Here is an 18671-nt window from a genome sequence, read left to right as displayed (position 1 = left end):
ACGAGGCGGGGCCGCCAATGAGACACAGCGATTGGCTCTTTCCGAGAAGGAAAGGGCGGAGGGGCAGGGCGGGGCGTCAAAGGAGGCGGGACCGGTTACTACTAACTGTGTTCGGGGGCACTGGGAGCAGGGGGAAGGCGGGGCTGGATACGAGAGAGAGGGAGAGAGAGAGAGAGACCTGATTGAACCAAACAAGTGCGAGTGGGGCAGAAGGAGGTGGGGACGAGTCAAAGTTATTTAATGGAGCCCGACTGGCCTGGAGGGGCGGGGCCACCATGAGAGCGGCCGTCCTGATTGGACTGAGGAAGGGGCGGAGAGAAACAAAAGAGATGGCCCGCCCCCACCTAAAACACCGCTAGGCAGGACCTGGTGGGGAGGAGCATGGAAGGGGCAGGGCCGCAGAAAGTAGTAACGGTGGCGATGTGACTGCTCTGGGTCGGGAACTAGAGACGGAGGACTTTCCCGCTCAAGGGGAACAGGCTGGACTGAAAGGGGACGGGGGAGGAGAACAAGACTTAGACTCGGTGAGAAGCGTCTGGATAGGCCTAAAGGAAGGGGCGAGTAAAGAGGGGCGGGGCTGAGGGTGCAAGGTGGGCCTGGTTAGTCGGGGTTAGGTCTGGAGGATGAGTGTCCCGATCGATGGATGGGACTGAGGAGGGTGAGTGGGGGGTCGACAAATAGAAAACGTCTTGAGGCCGGACGCAGTGGCTCACACCTGTAATCCCAGCACTTTCGGAGGCCGAGGTGCGTAGATCATTTGAGGTCGGGAGTTCGAGACCAGCCTGGCCAAAATGGTGAAATCCTGCCTCTGCTAAAAATACAAAAATTAGCGGGTGCCTGTAGTCCCAGCTACTCGGGAGGCTGAGGCAGGAGAAATCGCTTGAACCCAAGAGGCAGAGGTTGCAGTGAGTCGAGATTGCACCACTACACTCCAGTCTGGACGACAGAGAGAGACTCTGTCTCAAAAAAAAAAAAAGAAAAAAAGAAAAAGACTTGAATGGGCGGTAGGAAGGAGAGACTAAGGGAGGAACGGGGCTGTGAGGGGCTTAAAGCAACGAGGGCAGGCGAGGGCAGGGCAGGGCTAAGGGAGGGTAGAGGAACAGGAGAGGTGGGTCCCAGAGGAACAGTGGGACTGCAAAGAGTACAAAGCAACTGGGCTGGATGGAAGGGAGGGACCTGGAACGGGGAGTCTTGGGGATCAGAGGACCTGGGAGAGGGCACTGCCTAAAGGTCACGGGGTCCTCAAAGGGCGAGGCGGCACCGACGTAGGCTGCACCGCGGACTGCAGATTGGAGGACCGAGGATAGAGGAGGACTGGTGAGGAGGGGTCATGCAGGGAGGCAAAGAGGACGGGAGAGGGGATAGGCAAAAGCGCTAGGAAGAACCGTCAAGACTAAGGCAATAGGCAGGACCAGTAAAAAATGGGGTGGGCTAGGAGTCTGAGAGGCCAGGTTGGGGGAAGAGGGTGGTGGATTGGGGGCGGGGCCTGGAAAGGGACCGCCCTCTGGGCGGTCCTAAGCTCCGGGAAGCAGGGCGCAGGCGCAGGCGCAGGGGGCTGGGGCGGGGCCAGCGGCTGCGGCTGGGGCTGCGGAGGGAGGAGGCGGCGCCTGCGGGATGAAGAGGGCGGGTCAGGGGGCTGCGGGCGCCCGCGGGCCGCACAGTTCCTGGCCCTCCGCCTCCCGCTGCAGGTGCGGCGGCCGGTTCGTATCGCCTCCCCACCCCGCCCCGCCCCGCCCCCGCTCCCGTTTCTGGGTCTCTTGGTGTCTCTTTTTCTCCCTTCTCTGAGTGTTTGTGCCGTCGTCTCTGTCCCCACCCCTCGTTTGTAAGTCGGCCCTCCTTCTGGGTCTCTGATTCCGTCCCCCTCCTTTTGAGTCTTTGCCCCTCTTTTCTCTAGGCCTCAGTCTCTCCTCCCCGGTGTCTCAGTCCCCGCCCCCACCCCAGCTCCCCCGAGTCTCTTTCTCTTGGTCTTTGTACCATTTTCTCAGGGGTGTGTCTCTCTGTCTGGGGCTCCGTACCCCACTTCCTAGGTCTTTGTCCCTCTTTTTGTGCCCCTGTCCTCTATCCCCCCCACCGCACCCCGCTCTGTCCTGCCTCCTCTCTGGGTCTGTGCCCTTTCACCGGAGTCTGTTTCCTTGTTCTCCGACAGCCTCTTTCCCCTTCCCCTCCCTCTCCCCGGCTCTAGTGTATTTCCCCCTCTTCCGTCCCTTTTCCCCCTCTGTCTCTGCTCTTTCTCTTGCTGGCTTTCTGTCCTTCTCCCTCCCTCTAAGTCTCTGCCCTTTCACGCTCTCTCTGTCCCCTCCCTGGGTCTCTATTCCTATGTTTCACCGTCTTCTGGGTCTCTTGCTCTCTCGTTCTAGGTTTCTGTCTACTTCTTGGGGACCCTGTCCCCCTTTCTTTGGGTCTCCATCCCTTTCAGCACCCCCATCACCCCCTCTAATCCCCGTCCTGGCTGGGACTGCGTCACTGCAGAGAGAGTTGCAGAAGTGGGGCCTGTCCTGCCGCTCAGGAAGGTCGTTGCCCTCACTCCCCAGACCCAGGGCTCTCCACTGCACCAATCCACCATGTCCTCCAGCTTCTGATGAGACCCACGAGGGCAGAGAAAAGACAGGTACTTCCCACCCCTTCCTGCCCCGAATTCTGGTGCACCGCCAGGCAGAAGCAGCGAATCCTGAGGTGATGGACTGAGCTGGGGCTGGGTGAGGCTCCTGGGCAATTGGAGGTGCGGTCGGGGGGGCGAGCGCAGGGGCTGGGTATGTACTAGAGGCTAGGTAAGGAGCTGGGTCAGCCTTCCTCCTCCACGTTCTCCCCTCAACCCTGCTTTTCCCTTCTGCTTTAGACAGAAGCCAGGCACAGGATCAAGTGACCAAATCAGCGTTTTTTTTTGCAGAGGTCAGAAGGTATGGGAGAAGGCAGGGGCTGTGGGGGAAAGGGACTGGAATAAGGAGCAAGGGGCGATGCGACTCAGGATTAGAGGCCATGGGAGGGGAAGAGGCAGCGGGCTGGTATAGCAGGCTGGTCCACGCTCCATCAGGCCCTGGGAAACTTGGATACCGGTATTCCCTCAAGGCCCTCCATAGACCCCACCAGGGTCTGTGGGAGGATGTGTGAGCCTGGAGTCTCCACCCACCCATTAGAGAGGAGGGGGGGCTTCTGGAAACATCATGAGGGCTCCAAATACTGGACACTCAGCTGTGTTCACAGACCAGGAAGTAGCCTCGACTCTTGACTAGGGACACCAGGAGGGGAGAGGCCAACGTCTGTCCGCGTTTTCAGTTCCTTTTCCCACCCCTGCTCCTCCCCTATCCGTTCCCAGGCCCTCGAGGCACAAAATTCCTGAAAGCTCCAACTCCCATCTCCCGTCACCAGGCCCTGGAAGTGGGGAAGAGTCTTCCCCTCCCTGACTTCTAGGACCCCTTCCTTATTCCTCCGCCGGTTCCATTCGGAGCCTTGGTCTCCGGACCCCAAGGCTGAAAATGTGAGGACTTCCTGCCTACGATCCTTCCTCCCCCAAGACGCTGCAAATACCTTAGCCCCCAAAAGCTCAGAGTCGAGGGGAATCTCTCCGCTATAATCTTTGGGTCCCTAGATCCCAAGTCCCCCGCCTCCAAAACTAGGATTCGGGCTGTCTTACCGCCCCCGGACCCTGAGCCTTCGCCCCCTCCCCCGTACTCACCCCAAGTCGAGGCGAGGCGGGGATGGGGGAATCCGGGACTCGAGATAGGGGGAGGGGTCACCCAGCCCCGGCAGCTCTGGGCAGCAAGAGGCTGCGGAGGGGGGAGTGACATCAGCGCCGGAGGAGGGGCAGCACCGCTCCCCCAGCCCAGGGACTTCAAGCTCCGCCTTTATGGCGGACCCCGGGGTCCTTAAAATCCCAAGAGAGAGAGGAGAAACAGGAGATGAGGTCCGAGGGAATGCTATCCCCGCCCCTTAGAACAAGAACTGGTAAACCCGTACCAATTACAGCCACCCCCCCACTGCCACCTGTCGCTGCCGTCGCGACCCGTCGCCTCCCACGCATGTTGTGGCTGCGCCCGCCCCCGTTAGGGCGTGACCACGGCGTGGACTACAACAACCGTGATGCTCCGGGGCGCCGGGAGGCTTTGACGAAAGGCAGCATAGGCGAGGGGCTTCATGGGACTCGTAGTACAAGACCCTCAACAAAGTGCGCCCTGGAGAAAAGGGATGATACTCTTTGCCTCCTTCTCTTCCTCAACTCCGTGGGTCCGTGCACAAAGTTTTCTCTTCAAAAAGTATGCTCGGAAAAGAAGCAACCTAGGCAGGTTTGTTCAATGGAAATACTGGATTTTATTGAGTAGCGTTAGCGTTGCTACCCGCTGCGCATGCGCAACGCCTGGGCGTCACCCGTGGAACCGCGCCTGAGCCGTCTGGCCCCCTCGGAGGTCAGCTCCGCGAGTGCGCGCACGCGCCAGCCCCACTCGGGCGCCGCTCTTCATGTCCCCGCGGTCGAAGACGGCCACATACGCCCCCAAGAAGACGTCGCCGAGGATCCACATGGGTCCGGGAGGCGAAGGGATGTCCAAACCCCGGAAGCCGGACAAGCAGAAGCGGAAGTCACCCTGAACAAACTGCACGGCAGCAAGGCGGCAACTGGGTGTCGCGGCCTCAGGGACCACCATTTCCCCGGGAGTCTGTGCTCCCTCCGTCCCCAACCCCGGGGACAACAGATGATTCTGTGGCCCCTTCCCGTCCTAGTGATGACTAAGTCCCAGCTCCACCCTCTCAACCCCAGGCATGCTACATCACTGTGGCGTCGTGGTGACGGACACCTACCTGAATGACGTAATCCTGGGCCGTGAGATTAAACCAGACCCCCCCAAGGAACAGGGAGACTGTGGGGAGCTTTGGGATTTCTGAGCACCGGATGATGTACTGGGGAAGAAGAGGAACAAGTTAAGATGAGAGATTCCTGCTCTGCTCAAATCCTGTCTGTAATGTACGTATGGAGCACCTGGGTATTCAGCACCGTGTGTGGACAGCTCTGTTGCCTAGGCTTCTCTCATCTAGTCCCAAACAAAACTGCATTATCATCTTCCACCCACCCCCACTCCCACCTCTGCTTCACCATCCACTGAGCCACTCAGCATAGACACTTGGGAAGTATCTTTGCTTCTTCCCACCACTCTCCAGCATGTCACTTAAGAAGCCCAGTCCCTTGGCGGGGCGCGGTGTCTCATGACTGCAATCCCAGCACTTTGGGAGGCCGGGGTGGGTGGATCACCTGAGGTCAGGAGTTTGAGGCCAGCCTGGCCGACATGGTGAAAACCCGTCTCTACTAAAAATACAAAAATAATTAGCTGGACGTGGTGATGGGCACCTGTAATCCCAGCTACTTGGGAGGCTGAGCCAGGAGAATCGCTTCAACCCTGGGCAACAAGAGCAAAACTCCTGTCTCAAAGAAAAAAAAAAGAAGCAGCAGCAGCAGCCCAGTCCCCTCTGTCCTGGATACGCCCTAGCTACCTGCTTCCCACCCTCAGGCCCCAGTGTTCGTCATCAAACTGCCATCATCTTCCCCAGGACACACCCACCAGAGACTGTAACCTCACCGCCCCTGCCAGCAAGGGGAGTCCCCCAATGGCTTTATGCAGGGCCCGGATCTCCTCGGCAGGTCCTATGATGACAGGTGTGCCCGTATCCAGGATGGCAGCACAGCCCCGGGCACAGAGAGTCAGCTCTGAGCCCACCTTCACACTGAGAGGGGAGGAGGCAGTCATTAGAGGCAGGCTGCTAGGAGTCCAGGCCCCCAGCCTCCAGCTCCAGACCCAGGAGACTAAGACCCTCACCGCTCCATGTGGATCTGCCAGTAGGCAGGGACTGTGACTGGCACAAAGGTGAGGGGTGGGATGTAGTGTGCCGGGTCTGAGCCCCCCAGGACCAGCTCTCCTCCATCAGCCACTTCAGGGTCCCTGCAGGGGCAGAGCATAGAGGTCAGTATCACTGGCCCTCCCCCTGCCAGCCCTAGCAATGGCCAGGGATGGGACTTCCTGCCAATTGGGTCAGTTTAGGGGTTTTGGGTTGGGGAGGGGAATACAGTCAGGGCCTAGATGTTGAGACTGGAAACAAGAAATGAAGGGAGATGGTGCTTGTCTTGATTGAAGTTAGGACTTTAGGATGATGAGTACTGCCTGAAGTGGAGAAGAGACTTCATTTGGCTGTGGAAGGTAGAGCTTTTGGGGGAATTTCCTGAGCTGAATATCATAGTAATCAAGCAGACCAGGGAAGAAGTCTCAGAATTGGCTCTTGAAGATGTGACTTGTGCAGGAGTGTGGTGGCTTCCTGGGAAGCCGGAAAGACTTTCTGAATTGCCTGTTGTGGTATCTGTAACGTCTTTTAGGCCAACTGTGCCACGGATGGCATGGTAACCTCTGTGACCTGCACGTACACTCCAGATGAGTTCCTGGAACTAGAAAGTCTGAAGTAACTGGAAAACCACGAAAAGGGGGAAAATGACTAACCCCTGCGACTCCTAATTGACTTTGAGACATTCTTCTATTGTTCCTTATTTCCACCTCAACTGATAAGGCAACTGGACTTTGTAACCAACCTTGGTCAATCTCATGACTCCAGACCCTACGACCCCCTCCCAGCTTGCAAAAACCGCCCTGAACTGTAACTTCTGTAACTTTCCACTGCCTACCCCAAACCTATAAAACCAACTCCTATCCCACCGCCCTCCACTGACTCTCTTTTCAGACTCAACGTGCCCACACCCGGTGGGTAAACAGCCATGTTACTCGTAAAAAGCCTGTTTAGGTGGTCTCTTCCTTCAGAGTGTGCATTTAACACTATCTAGAGAATGTGTTAGACTTCCTGTTCTGACTGAGAATGATGGGAATGGAGATGGGAACTTCCTGGAAGATATGTTTGTGAGATCTACCAAGAGCTAGACGGGATTTCTTGAATGGGTTGGATGTCAGAGTAACCCAGTGGGCATAGGACTGTGTGTGATGGCCCTCCAGGAAGTAAAGTGAAGAATTCTTGGATGGTGGGTGGGACTTCTGAGCATAAGATTGAACTTCCTCCCAGTTGGTGGGGCTTCCTGAATTAAATCAGGCAATTCCTGACTTCAGTCAGTGTTCTTAAATGGGATATGAGCTCTCTTAATGGTGAAGAGAAGGTTGCTGAGTATTTGGTTGGTGGCACATAGAATTTCCTAGTTTGGTCGGGCACAGTGGCTCACGCCTGTAATCTCAGCATTTTGGGAGGCTGAGGCAGGTGGATCATGAGATCAGGAGTTCAAGACCAGCCTGGCCAACAGAATGAAACCTCATTTCTATGAAAAACACAAAAATTAGCCAGACGTGCTGGCAAGCACCTGTAGTCCCAGCTACTCAAGAGGCTGAGGAGGGAGAGTCAATTGTACCCAGGAGGCAGAGGTTGCAGTGAGCTGAGACCACACCATTGCACTCCAGCCTGGTTGACAGAGTGAGACACCCTCCAAAAAGAAAAAAAAAATTCTAGTTTGATTTTGAAACAGTATATTGAACCGATGGTGAGTTTCTTCAGTACGTCTTAAATTATCACTTAAACTCTAGGACTTATGAATAGGGTTGAGGTGTTTCTTCTGTTAGGTGACTACCTCCTGAATGAAGGTTGCAATTTTTTTTTTTTTTTTTTTAAGACAGACTCTCTGTCACTCAGGCTGGAGAACAGTGGTGCAATCTTGGTTCACTGCAGCCTCCACCTCCCAGATTCAAGCGATTTTCTTGCCTAGTCTCCAGAGTAGCTGGGATTACAGGTGCATGCCACCACGCCTGACTAATTTTTGTATCTTTTTTTTTTTTTTTTTTTTAGAGACGGAGTTTCACTCTTGTTACCCAGGCTGGAGTGCAATGGCGCGATCTCGGCTCACCGCAACCTCCGCCTCCTGGGTTCAAGCAATTCTCCTGCCTCAGCCTCCTGAGTAGCTGGGATTACAGGCACACACCACCATGCCCAGCTAATTTTTTGTATTTTTAGTAGAGACGGGGTTTCACCTTGTTGACCAGGATGGTCTCGATCTCTCGACCTTGTGATCCACCCGCCTCGGCCTCCCAAAGTGCTGGGATTACAGGCTTGAGCCACCGCGCCCGGCCTAATTTTTGTGTCTTTAGTAGAGACGGGTTTTCACCATGTTGGCCAGGCTGGTCTGGAACTCCTGACCTCAGGTGATCTATCTGCCTATCTATGCAAAGTGCTGGCATTACAGGCATGAGCCACGGCTCCCAAACTGCAAACTGCGGCTTTCCCTATGGAGTAAGACACTTCCTGAAGGAAGCCTCACTTCCTTCTTGGGGATAGGACCCGCCCCAGTACCTGTTGAGGTAAAAGAAGAAGACAGGCTTATCCAGTAGTCCCTGCTCCACCAGGACATCCAGCGGGGGCCGAACTCCTTCCACAGCCAGAACGGGAAAACCGAGGCCCAATATCCCATCGGGGCGGGACACAGTGAAGACCAGGCTGGATTCCCACAGAGCTTCCCCAAAAATCACTGATGCACCCTTGATTCCACCAATCTAGGGGAGGGTTGAATTTAGGGTCAGTTACTTTTGGGAGGAGAATAACCCACATGTCCTGAGGTCTTTCAAACCAAGGCATGAATTCCAGGTCTGGAGACATCTGGACCCAAACCCTCCTGCTTGGCAAGCTTTGCCTCTGGACTTGAGAGAATTCCTACCGCTTCACCCAGGAACTCCTCCCCCCCCTTGAGAAGCCCCATCCATCTGCTCCGGAAGCCCCTCCACCTCAAGTCCCTCCCTAAGCCAGATGATCTTAGACAATGGGGTTCTCCCAGGCTCATGGCTTCCTGGAGTCAAAGATCACGTACAGTCAGCTTGTCCTCACTCAGGATTCCATCTACCCGCCCAGTTCCATATTGAATGGCAAACTTGGTCCCATTGGGCCGGAAGGAGCTGGAGGCTTTGGGATCGAAGCGGTGGTGGAACCCTAGGCAGAAGTCAGAGGTGTCACTGGGGGAGGGGAGCCTTCCCAATGCCTTCTTCCCCTTTGACCTGACCTTTGAGGGTGTCAGAAAAGAACGGTTTCTCCAAAACCTGTGGAAAGCTGAGGTCCAGCCCTGCCTCCTCCCTTCACCCCCATTCAGCCTTATTCTCTTGCATAGAAGCTCACAGCAGGGCACACTGGATAAGTGGCATCTCTTGGATGGGACCCAGAGGTTGGAGGAGCCAGTGTCAAAGGCGACAGTGAAGTTTTGTGGAGGCGTTCCAAGCCCAATTTCCCCAAAATACTGGGCCTGATGAAAAAAAGAGGAGAGAGAGTCAATGAAGAGTTTGACTTGAGGGCACTGGGGTGAGGGCTCTGTGGGGCTGTGACTCACATCTAGGAATTTGGAGAGAGGCACGAAGCCCGGCTTGTGCCCAGGGGATGGGGCCCCCAACCTGGGGAGTTTTGCTGGTTTTCCCCATCCCCTCAGCAGGTTCAGGGTCCTGCGTCCGGGGTGGACTCGACGAAGAGGGATGCTGTAGGGTAAGAAGATGTTGAGAGTTAGGAGGCTGCCCTTCCTGGAGACCCTCTATAATAGACTTACCCAAACAGGACATGATGACAAGTTCAGCATCTCCGAGGCGCCACAATAAGAGTCAGTACCAGAAACCCTGCAATAACCACCTCCAGGAAACCCTGGCAAAGATGCCATGAAAGCTTTCCTACCTACAAAAGATCCCCAAAGACTTTAAGGAGCAAACCGTCCCAAACAGAACTTCTCAACAGTATCCAAGTCCTTAAAATAAGCCATTCCCAGGTAACTGACATTCTCTCTTTTTTCTTTGAAATGGAGTTTCGCTGTTGTTATTCTGGGTTCAAGCAGTTCTCCTGCCTCAGCATCCCAAGTAGCTGTGATTACAGGCATGCACCACCACACCTGACTAATTTTTTTTTTTTTAGATGGAGTTTCGCTCTTTTTACCCAGGCTGGAGTGCAATGGCGCGATCTCAGCTCACCGCAACCTCCGCCTCCTGGGTTCAGGCAATTCTCCTGCCTCAGCCTCCTGAGTAGCTGGGATTACAGGCACGTGCCACCATGCCCAGCTAATTTTTTGTATTTTTTTAGTAGAGACGGGGTTTCACTATGTTGACCGGGATGGTCTCGATCTCTTGACCTTGTGATCCACCCGTCTCGGCCTCCCAAAGTGCTAGGATTACAGGCTTGAGCCACCGCGCCCGGCCTTAATTTTGTGTTTTTATCAGAGACGGGGTTTCTCCGTGTTGGTCAGGCTGGTCTTGAACTCCTGACCTCAGATGCTTTGGCCTCCTGAAGTGCTGGGATTACAGGTGTCAGCCACCTCACCCAGCTGGAATTGACATTCTCAAAGCTTTCCTAAGACCCTAACATAAAACCTAACCTTTGCAAAACCCCACAATGGTGGCCCCGGCATGCTTCAGTTCACGAGGTTGGAGACTACCTTCCCCACCCTTGGGGTAAAAATGTAAGCATCAAATATTAATTTCACTCTTTACACTAAAATACATCTGAGATATCAAATACTTAATGGGAAAAGTAAAATTATAAGAGCACTTTGGGAGACCGAGGCAACAGATTGATCAGCCGAGAGTTTGAGACCAGCCTGGACAACATGGCGAAAACCCATCTCTGCAAAAATACAAAAATTAGCTGGGTGTAGTGGCACGAACCTTTAGTCACAGCTACTTGGGAGGCTGAGGTGGGAGGATCATTTGAGCCTGGAAAGTGGAGGTTGCAGTGAGCTGAGATCATGCCACTGCACTCTCGCCTGAGCAAAACCCTGTCTCAAAAAAAAAAAAAAAAACGTAGAGGCAAGTAAAATGTTTTAATTCTGGAAAGCGGACAGCTTTTCTAAATATGAAGGCAGGATCACAAATTATGGGGGAAAATATTAATAAATGTGACTCAAAAATGACACCTGTTGGCTGGGCGCCAGGGCTCACGCCTATAATCCCAGCACTGTGGGAGGCCAAAGCAGGCAGATCACTTGAGCTCAGGAATTCAAGACCAGCCTGGGCAACATGGTGAAAACCCATCTCTACTAAAAATATAAAAATTAGCCAGGCATGTGCCACCATGCTAATCCCAGCTACTCAGGAGAATGAGATGCGAGGATGTCTTGAGCCTGGGAAGCAGAGGTTGGACTGAGCCGATATCGTGCCACTGCGCTCCCTTCTGGCAACAGGGTGAGATCCTGTATCTAAATAAATAAATAATTGTATCTAAATAAATAACACCTGTAGTCCCAGCACCCCACATATCAAGACTCTCATCTTTATTAAAAGTTTTAACAATTAGGCTGGGCATGATGGCTCACACCTGTAATCTCAGCACTTTGGGAGGCCAAGCCAGGCGGATCACCTGAGGTCAGGAGTTTGAGACCAGCCTGACCAACATGGTGAAACCCCATCTCTACTAAAAATACAAAAATTAGTCGGTGTGGTGGTAAATGCCTGTAATCCCAGCTACTCAGGAGGCTGAGGCAGGAGAATTGCTGAACCCCGGAAGTGGAGGTTGCAGTGAGCCAAAATCACACCACTGCCCTCCAGCCTGGGTAACAAGAGTGAAACTCTGTTACAAAAGAAAAAAAAAAAGAAAGAAAGGAAAAAAAGTTTTAACAATTAGCTATGCATGGTGGTGCACACCTGTAGTCCCAGCTTCTTGGGAGGCTGAAGCAGGAGGATTGGTTGAGCCCAGGAGTCCAAGGCTACAGTGAGCTATGATTTTGCCACTGCACTCCAGCCTAAGCAACAAAGCAAGACCCTATATCTAAAAAAAATTAATTAATTAAATTAATTTTAAACCTTTGTACTTCCCCTCTACATACACACACAAAGCTGCAAATAAACACAAGGGGTAAATAATTATAAGTTGTATAGCAATATTATTGCTAATATGCAAAGAGCTTCTATAAATAAATAACAATGATATAAACAACCTGATTTTGGGAGACAGTTTTTCATGGGTCTCTCACGTGACTGCAGAACACTGACTGCCTTTGTCCAGACTTGTCTTTTGAAGGATTTTGTTTAGTGAACGGTCTTAGAAGAGACATAGTGTCTCCTGGCCAGGCACGGTGGCTCACACCTGTAATCCCAGTACTTTGGAAGGCCAAAGTGGGCAGATCATGAGGTCAGGAGTTCAAGACCAAGCATGGTAAAACCCCATCTCTACTAAAAATACAAAAAACTAGCTGGGCGTGGTTGTGAGTGCCTGTATTCCCACCTAGTTGGGAGGCTGAGGCAGGAGAATTGCTTGAACCTGGGAGGCGGAGGTTGCAGTGAGCCAAGATCATGCCATTGCACTCCAGCCTGGGTGACGGGGCAACACTTCATCTCAGAAAAAAAGAGAGAGAGAGAGAGAGTGTCTCCTTCTAGAGCAAAGGGAAGGCAGACCTATGATGCATATAAAAGATTTAAGTTCTCTATGCTCAGGGTTGTTCTATTAATATCATGCACTGCAGTGCACGTGTAGGTATCATCTGGCCTTCTTCATTTCACCCTGTGGAAACGGGCTTAGAGAAAGGGGCCAGGTGTGGTGGCTCATGCCTGTAGTCCCAGCACCTGGAGAGGCCAAGGTGGGAGGACTGCTTGAGGCCAGGAGTTTGAGACCAGCCTGGACAACATAATGAGACCCTGTCTCTACAAAGAATAAGGAAGTCAGCCAGGTCTGATGGCACATGCCTGTAGTCCAAGCTACTTGGGAGGCCCAGGAATTCAAGGTTACAGTGAGCTCTAATCATGCCACTGCACTCCAGCCTGAGCCACAGAGCAAGACCCTGTCTCAAAAAAGAAACCAAAAAAAAAAAAAAAAAAAAAAAAAAAAAAAAACAAGAAAGGAAAAACTAGCACAAATCCTAATACTCTTGCTACTACGATTGCTGGGAGTAATAAACTGCCCTTCGTCTCTGACTTGGGAGTCTCGGGTCTTCTATGAGCAGCCATGAAACTATGGCAAACTAACTTCACAGTTCTTGACGGTCTTTAGGAAAATGAACGAAGGACAGAATTTGCAAACGAAGTACAAATAAGTTCTAAATACATGGAAAGATGTCATCGAGAGTCACCAGAGAAATACAAATGTCAGGAGTGAGAAACCTTGTTTCACCACTCAGACTGACAAAGAACTGAGAATATGTACTGGGTTTTTTTTTTTTGTTTGTTTGTTTTTGAGACAGAGTCTTGCTCTGTTGCCCAGGCTGGAGTGCAGTGGCGTGATCCTGGCTCACTGCCACCTCCACCCCCTGGGTTCAAGTGATTCTCCTGCCTCAGCCTCCCAGATAGCTGGGATTACAGGTGCCCACCACCATGCCAGCTAATTTTTATACTTTTAGTGGAGACGGGGTTTCACCATGTTGGCCAGGCTGGTCTCAGACTGCTGACCTCATGTGATCTGCCTGCCTGGGCCTCCCAAAGTGCTGGGATTACAGGTGTGAGCCACCATGCCCACTTCTGATTTAAGTAATAATAAAACCCTGGTCTCCTGTTCAGCCAGTGGCTCTGTGTGAATGAAGCTCTTTCTCTATTGCAATTTTCTTATCTTGATAAATTGGCTGCACCTGGGCAGCAGGAAAAAAAAAAAAAAAAACTTGGGTGGTTACAATGGCCAGGAATGGGTACAGCTGAGTTCTGCTTTGGAATGTACATAGAATGGAATCCCACTGGGCCTGTAAGGAGGGAGTAGCTGCCAGGCATGGTGGCTCATGCCTGTAATCCCAGCACTTTGGGAAGCCTAGGTGTGGGGGGGTTACGATGTCAGGAGTTTGAGACCAGCCTGGCCAAGATGGTGAAACTCCGTCTCTACTGAAAATATAAAAATTAGCCAGGCGTGGTGGCATGCGTCTGTAGTCCCAGCTACTCAAGAGGCTGAGGCAGAAGAATCCAGGAAGCGGGGTTTGCAGTGAGCCGAGATCACGCCACTGTACTCCAGCCTGGCGACAGAGCGAGACTCCATCTAAAAACAAAAGGAGGGAGTAGCTGTCTATTCCAGTCATTCTCAAACTTTGGCATGACTCAGAATCACCTACAGCAGTGGTGTTGGGCAAATCTTTGGGTTTGCAGGCCTCACAGTCTGTGTAACTACTCAACTCTGTCAAGATACCGTGAAAGCAGCCGCCGAGGACAGACAATATGGAAATGAGTGAGTATGCACTCTAGTTTTTTTAGAGGCAGGGTGTCACTCTGTTGCCCAGGCTGGAGAGCAAAGGCATGATTGTGGCTTACTGCAGTCTCAGACTCCTGAGCTCAAAGACTGTCTTGAAGGGACGGGCACAGTAGCTCACACTTGTAATCCTGTACTTTGGGAGGCTGAGGGGGCGCAGATCGCATGGTCAGGAGTTCGACATCAGCCTGGCCAACATGGTGAAACGCCGTCTCTACTGAAAAAATAAGAAATTAGCCAGGTGTGGTGGCACGTGCCTGTAATCCCAGCTCCTCAGGAGGAGGATTCTCTCAAGGCTGGAGAATTGCTTCAACCTGGGAGGCAGAGGTTGCAATGAGCTGAGACCGCGCCACTGCACTCCAGCCCGGACAACAGAGCAAGACAACGTAAAAAAAAAAAAAAAAAAAAAAGATCATCTTGCCTCAGCCTGCCAAGTAGCTGGGACCACAGGCATGTGCCACTACATCCAGCTAATTTTTTTTCATTTTTAGTAGAGATAGGTTCTTGCTAAGTTGCCCAGGCTCGTCTCAAATTCTTGGCCTCAAGCAATCCTCCTTCCTGGTCTCCAGAAGTGTTGGGGTTACAGGCATGAGCCACTGCATCTGGCCTAGGTTCCCTTGAGCTTATCTGTAAAAGGGAAGTAGCAGGCAGGATTTGACCTGCAGGCTCACCATTTGCCAAGTCCAGACTCAGAGGGCTAGTTCAAATTCAAATCTCTGATTTATTTTTTTTCGAGGTGGAGTCTCACTCTGTCACCCGGGCTGGAGTGCAGTGGTGTGATCTCAGCTCTCTGCAACCTCCACTTCCCAGGTTCAAGCAATTCTCCTGCCCCAGCCTCCTGAGTAGCTGGGATTACAGGCTTGTGCCACCATGCCCGGCTAATTTTTTGTACTTTTTTTTTTTTTTTTTTTTTTGAGACGGAGTTTCGCTCTTGTTACCCAGGCTCCGAGTGCAATGGCGCGATCTCGGCTCACCGCAACCTCCGCCTCCTGGGTTCAGGCAATTCTCCTGCCTCAGCCTCCTGAGTAGCTGGGATTACAGGCACACGCCACCATGCCCAGCTAATTTTTTGTATTTTTAGTAGAGACGGGGTTTCACCATGTTGACCAGGTTGGTCTCGATCTCTCGACCTTGTGATCCACCTACCTCGGCCTCCCAAAGTGCTGGGATTACAGGCTTGAGCCACCGCGCCCGGCCTTGTACTTTTTAGTAGAGACAGCGTTTCACTGTGTTAGCCAAGATGCTCTCTATCTCCTGACCTCGTGATCCGCCAGACAAAAAATAGACTTCTTGAGGCCTAAACACTTTGGAGGGTGTGAATGTGGGGGAGTCTTAGTTTAAATATCACATGCCTTGGTCTCCAAGATGGAAGGAAGGTGTCACATGTCTGGAGACCCCCGTACCTGAACGTCAGAGCTCAGAGTGGGATCTACAGAGGCCTTCCAGAAAGGCCAGAGAAGGTGGAGAGGGTTTCTCACTCAAGAATCTCCGTGGTGGAGGATCTGGAAGTTAAAAGGGCTCAGGGCTGGACATGGTAGTTCATGTCTGTAACCCCAGCACTTTGGGAAGCTGTGGTGGGAGCATTGCTTGAGCCCAGGAGGTGGAGACCAGCTTGGGAAACACAGAGATGCCCTCCTTTTTACAAAAAGTTTTAAAAATTAGCTGAGCATGGTGACACATGCCTGTAGTTCCAGCTACTTGGGAAGCTGAGGTGGGAGAATGGCTTGAGAACAGGAGTTTGAGGTTGCAGTGAACCATGATTTCACTAGTGCGCTCCAGCCTGGGTGACACAGCAAGACTCAATCGTGCCATTGCACTCCAGCCTGGGTAACAAGAGCGAAACTCCGTTTCAAAAATAAAAAATAAAAATAAAAATTTAAGAATTATGTTAAAGCCAGGCGCAGTGGCTCATGCCTGTAATCCCAGCACTCTCGGAGGCTGAGACAGATGGATCATGAGGTCAGGAGTTCAAGACCAGCCTGGCCAAGATGGTGATACCCCATCTCTACCAAAAATATAAAAAATTGGCTGTCATGCCAGCTACTCAGGAGGCTGAGGTAGACAGCTGTGTAAACCTTGGAGGCAGAGGCTGCAGTGAGTTGAGATTGCGCTATTGCACTCCCACCTGGGTCACAGAGCAAGACTCTGTCTCAAAAAAAAAAAAAAAAAAAAAAAAAAAACCATTTTAAAAGGGAGCTCTGATCTTAAGAGATGTCAGAGTGGAGCCCTTGGGTGAGAGCCCACTCTAGAGACCTGGGATGCCAAGAAAGAAGAGTCAAAGGTCCTGGGTACCAGGTTTGGGAATCACTGAACCAGAAGCTCCAGACTTAAAGGACAAAGGGCAGAGAATCCCTCCCAGGTTTGGGGGTGGTAGATGGGGTCACCATACCGGATCAGTGTGGCCTCAGCAGGCTCCACATTCAGCAGAGGCAGCAGCAGCAGCAGCAGGGGCAGCAGCAGCGGTGGTGGAGACATCACTGCAGACCTGGGTGTGGACCCAGGCATCCTAGTTTCCTTTCCGCTGTGACTCCGCCCTGTTCATGCCCCACCTCCAGGTTCAGGCGGTGATCAGGACCCAAGATCCCTCAGCAGGTGACACAGGGGGACAAGGATGTTTTTAAAGATTTGTGCAGAGTGTTTGTGTAGTGTCAGCTAGAGTTGTATCCTGTGGCCTGGGTGCTCCTCACTCCCTACTTTGGAGGAGGGGGGTCTCTGCTGGGACTGCTTCCCACCCCCCATCCTTTAGCCTCTGTCACTTTTACTTCTCACTTTCACATCACTTTTCTGAGATTCATTAACCACAAGTGTTTCCTTGGCCAAGTGAGACAGCAGGTGTTTGTGAAGGGCCTGGGGAAGGGAGAGTGGAACGGATGGTAAGCCTGCTCTGCCATGTGAGGTGGGACCGCCTGAGTCTCAGGACCCAGACTCTTATTATTTTATTTATAGGTGAAGTATATTTCTTGTAAGCAGCAGAACATTGGGTCTTGTTTTTGTATCCATTTATCCATTCTGTGTCTTTTTATTCAAGAGTTTAGTCCATTTACATTCAATGTTTTTCTTGATGTTGCTTGAGGCCGGGTGCAGTGGCTTATGTCTGTAATCCCAGCCCTTTGTGAGGTCAAGGTGAGTGGATCACCTGAGGTCCGTATTCAAGAAGAGCCTGATGCCGGGCGCGGTGGCTTACACCTGTAATCCCAGCACTTTGGGAGGCCGAGACGGGTGGCTCACGAGGTCAAGAGATCGAGACCAGCCTGGTCAACATGGTGAAATCCCGTCTCTACTAAAAACACAAAAAATTGGCTGGGCATGGTGGTGCATGCCTGTAATCCCAGCTACTCAGGAGGCTGAGGCAGGAGAATTGCCTGAACCCAGGAGGCAGAGGTTGCGGTGAGCCGAGATCGTGCCATTGCACTCCAGCCTGGGTAACAAGAGCGAAACTCCGTCTCAAAAATAAAAAATAAAAATAAAAATAAAAATTTAAGAATTATGTTAAAGCCAGGCACAGTGGCTCACGCCTGTAATCCCAGCACTCTCGGAGGCTGAGACAGATGGATCATGAGGTCAGGAGTTCAAGACCAGCCTGGCCAAGATGGTGATACCCCATCTCTAACAAAAATATAAAAAATTGGCTGTCATGCCTGCTACTCAGGAGGCTGAGGCAGAGAGCTGTGTAAACCTTGGAGGCGGAGGCTGCAGTGAGCTGAGATTGTGCTATTGCACTCCCACCTGGGTCACAGAGCAAGACTCTGTCTCAAAAAATAAATAAATAAATAACCATTTTAAAAGGGAGCTCTGATCTTAAGAGATGTCAGAGTGGAGCCCTTGGGTGAGAGCCCACTCTAGAGACCTGGGATGCCAAGAAAGAAGAGTCAAAGGTCCTGGGTGCCAGGTTTGGGAATCACTGAACCAGAAGCTCCAGACTTAAAGGACAAAGGGCAGAGAATCCCTCTCAGGTTTGGGGGTGGTAGATGGGGTCACCATACTGGATCAGTGTGGCCTCAGCAGGCTCCACGTTCAGCAGAGGCAGCAGCAGCAGCAGCAGCAGCAGGGGTAGCAGCAGCGGTGGTGGAGACATCACTGCAGACCTGGGTGTGGACCCAGGCATCCTAGTTTCCTTTCCGCTGTGACTCCGCCCTGCTCATGCCCCACCTCCAGGTTCAGGCGGTGATCAGGACCCAAGATCCCTCAGCAGGTGACACAGGGGGACAAGGATGTTTTTAAAGATTTGTGCAGAGTGTTTGTGTAGTGTCAGCTAGAGTTGTATCCTGTGCCTGGGTGCTCCTCACTCCCTACTTTGGAGGTGGGGGTCTCTGCTGGGACTGCTTCCCACCCCCCATCCTTTAGCCTCTGTCACTTTTACTTCTCACTTTCACATCACTTTTCTGAGATTCATTAACCACAAGTGTTTCCTTGGCCAAGTGAGACAGCAGGTGTTTGTGAAGGGCCTGGGGAAGGGAGAGTGGAACGGATGGTAAGCCTGCTCTGCCATGTGAGGTGGGACCGCCTGAGTCTCAGGACCCAGACTCTTATTATTT

At 52.2% G+C, this 18671-nt stretch overlaps 1 protein-coding gene and 1 long non-coding RNA gene across 3 annotated transcripts; one reads left to right on the top strand and one right to left on the bottom strand.

The window, feature by feature from the left end:
- The first annotated feature begins 1486 nt into the window (after nucleotides 1-1486).
- LOC141581251 (uncharacterized) lies at nucleotides 1487-7082 on the top strand. Of its 2 annotated transcripts, none has more exons than XR_012513790.1 (2): nucleotides 1487-1688; nucleotides 2358-7082. It is a non-coding gene; the product is annotated as an uncharacterized LOC141581251 (long non-coding RNA). The 2 variants fall into 2 exon arrangements; XR_012513789.1 differs by having other exon boundaries at nucleotides 1487-1700.
- Nucleotides 4282-16813, bottom strand: LOC101040746 (napsin-A-like). Its single transcript, XM_003940393.4, has 9 exons — nucleotides 16526-16813; nucleotides 9335-9476; nucleotides 9127-9250; nucleotides 8825-8943; nucleotides 8314-8513; nucleotides 5802-5924; nucleotides 5565-5709; nucleotides 4792-4890; nucleotides 4282-4586 (listed from the first exon to the last, which is right to left on the bottom strand). Exons 1-9 carry the CDS (start codon nucleotides 16639-16641, stop codon nucleotides 4359-4361), a joined length of 1296 nt encoding a protein of 431 aa, XP_003940442.4. The 5' UTR covers nucleotides 16642-16813; the 3' UTR covers nucleotides 4282-4358.
- Between the last annotated feature and the right edge of the window lie 1858 nt (nucleotides 16814-18671).

Source organism: Saimiri boliviensis, chromosome 14 (genome assembly GCF_048565385.1).
Source record: "Saimiri boliviensis isolate mSaiBol1 chromosome 14, mSaiBol1.pri, whole genome shotgun sequence".
In the NCBI taxonomy this organism is placed as follows: domain Eukaryota; kingdom Metazoa; phylum Chordata; class Mammalia; order Primates; family Cebidae; genus Saimiri; species Saimiri boliviensis.
The sequence above is the reverse complement of the archived record's forward strand: the minus strand, read 5'-3'. Positions and strand labels throughout refer to the sequence as shown.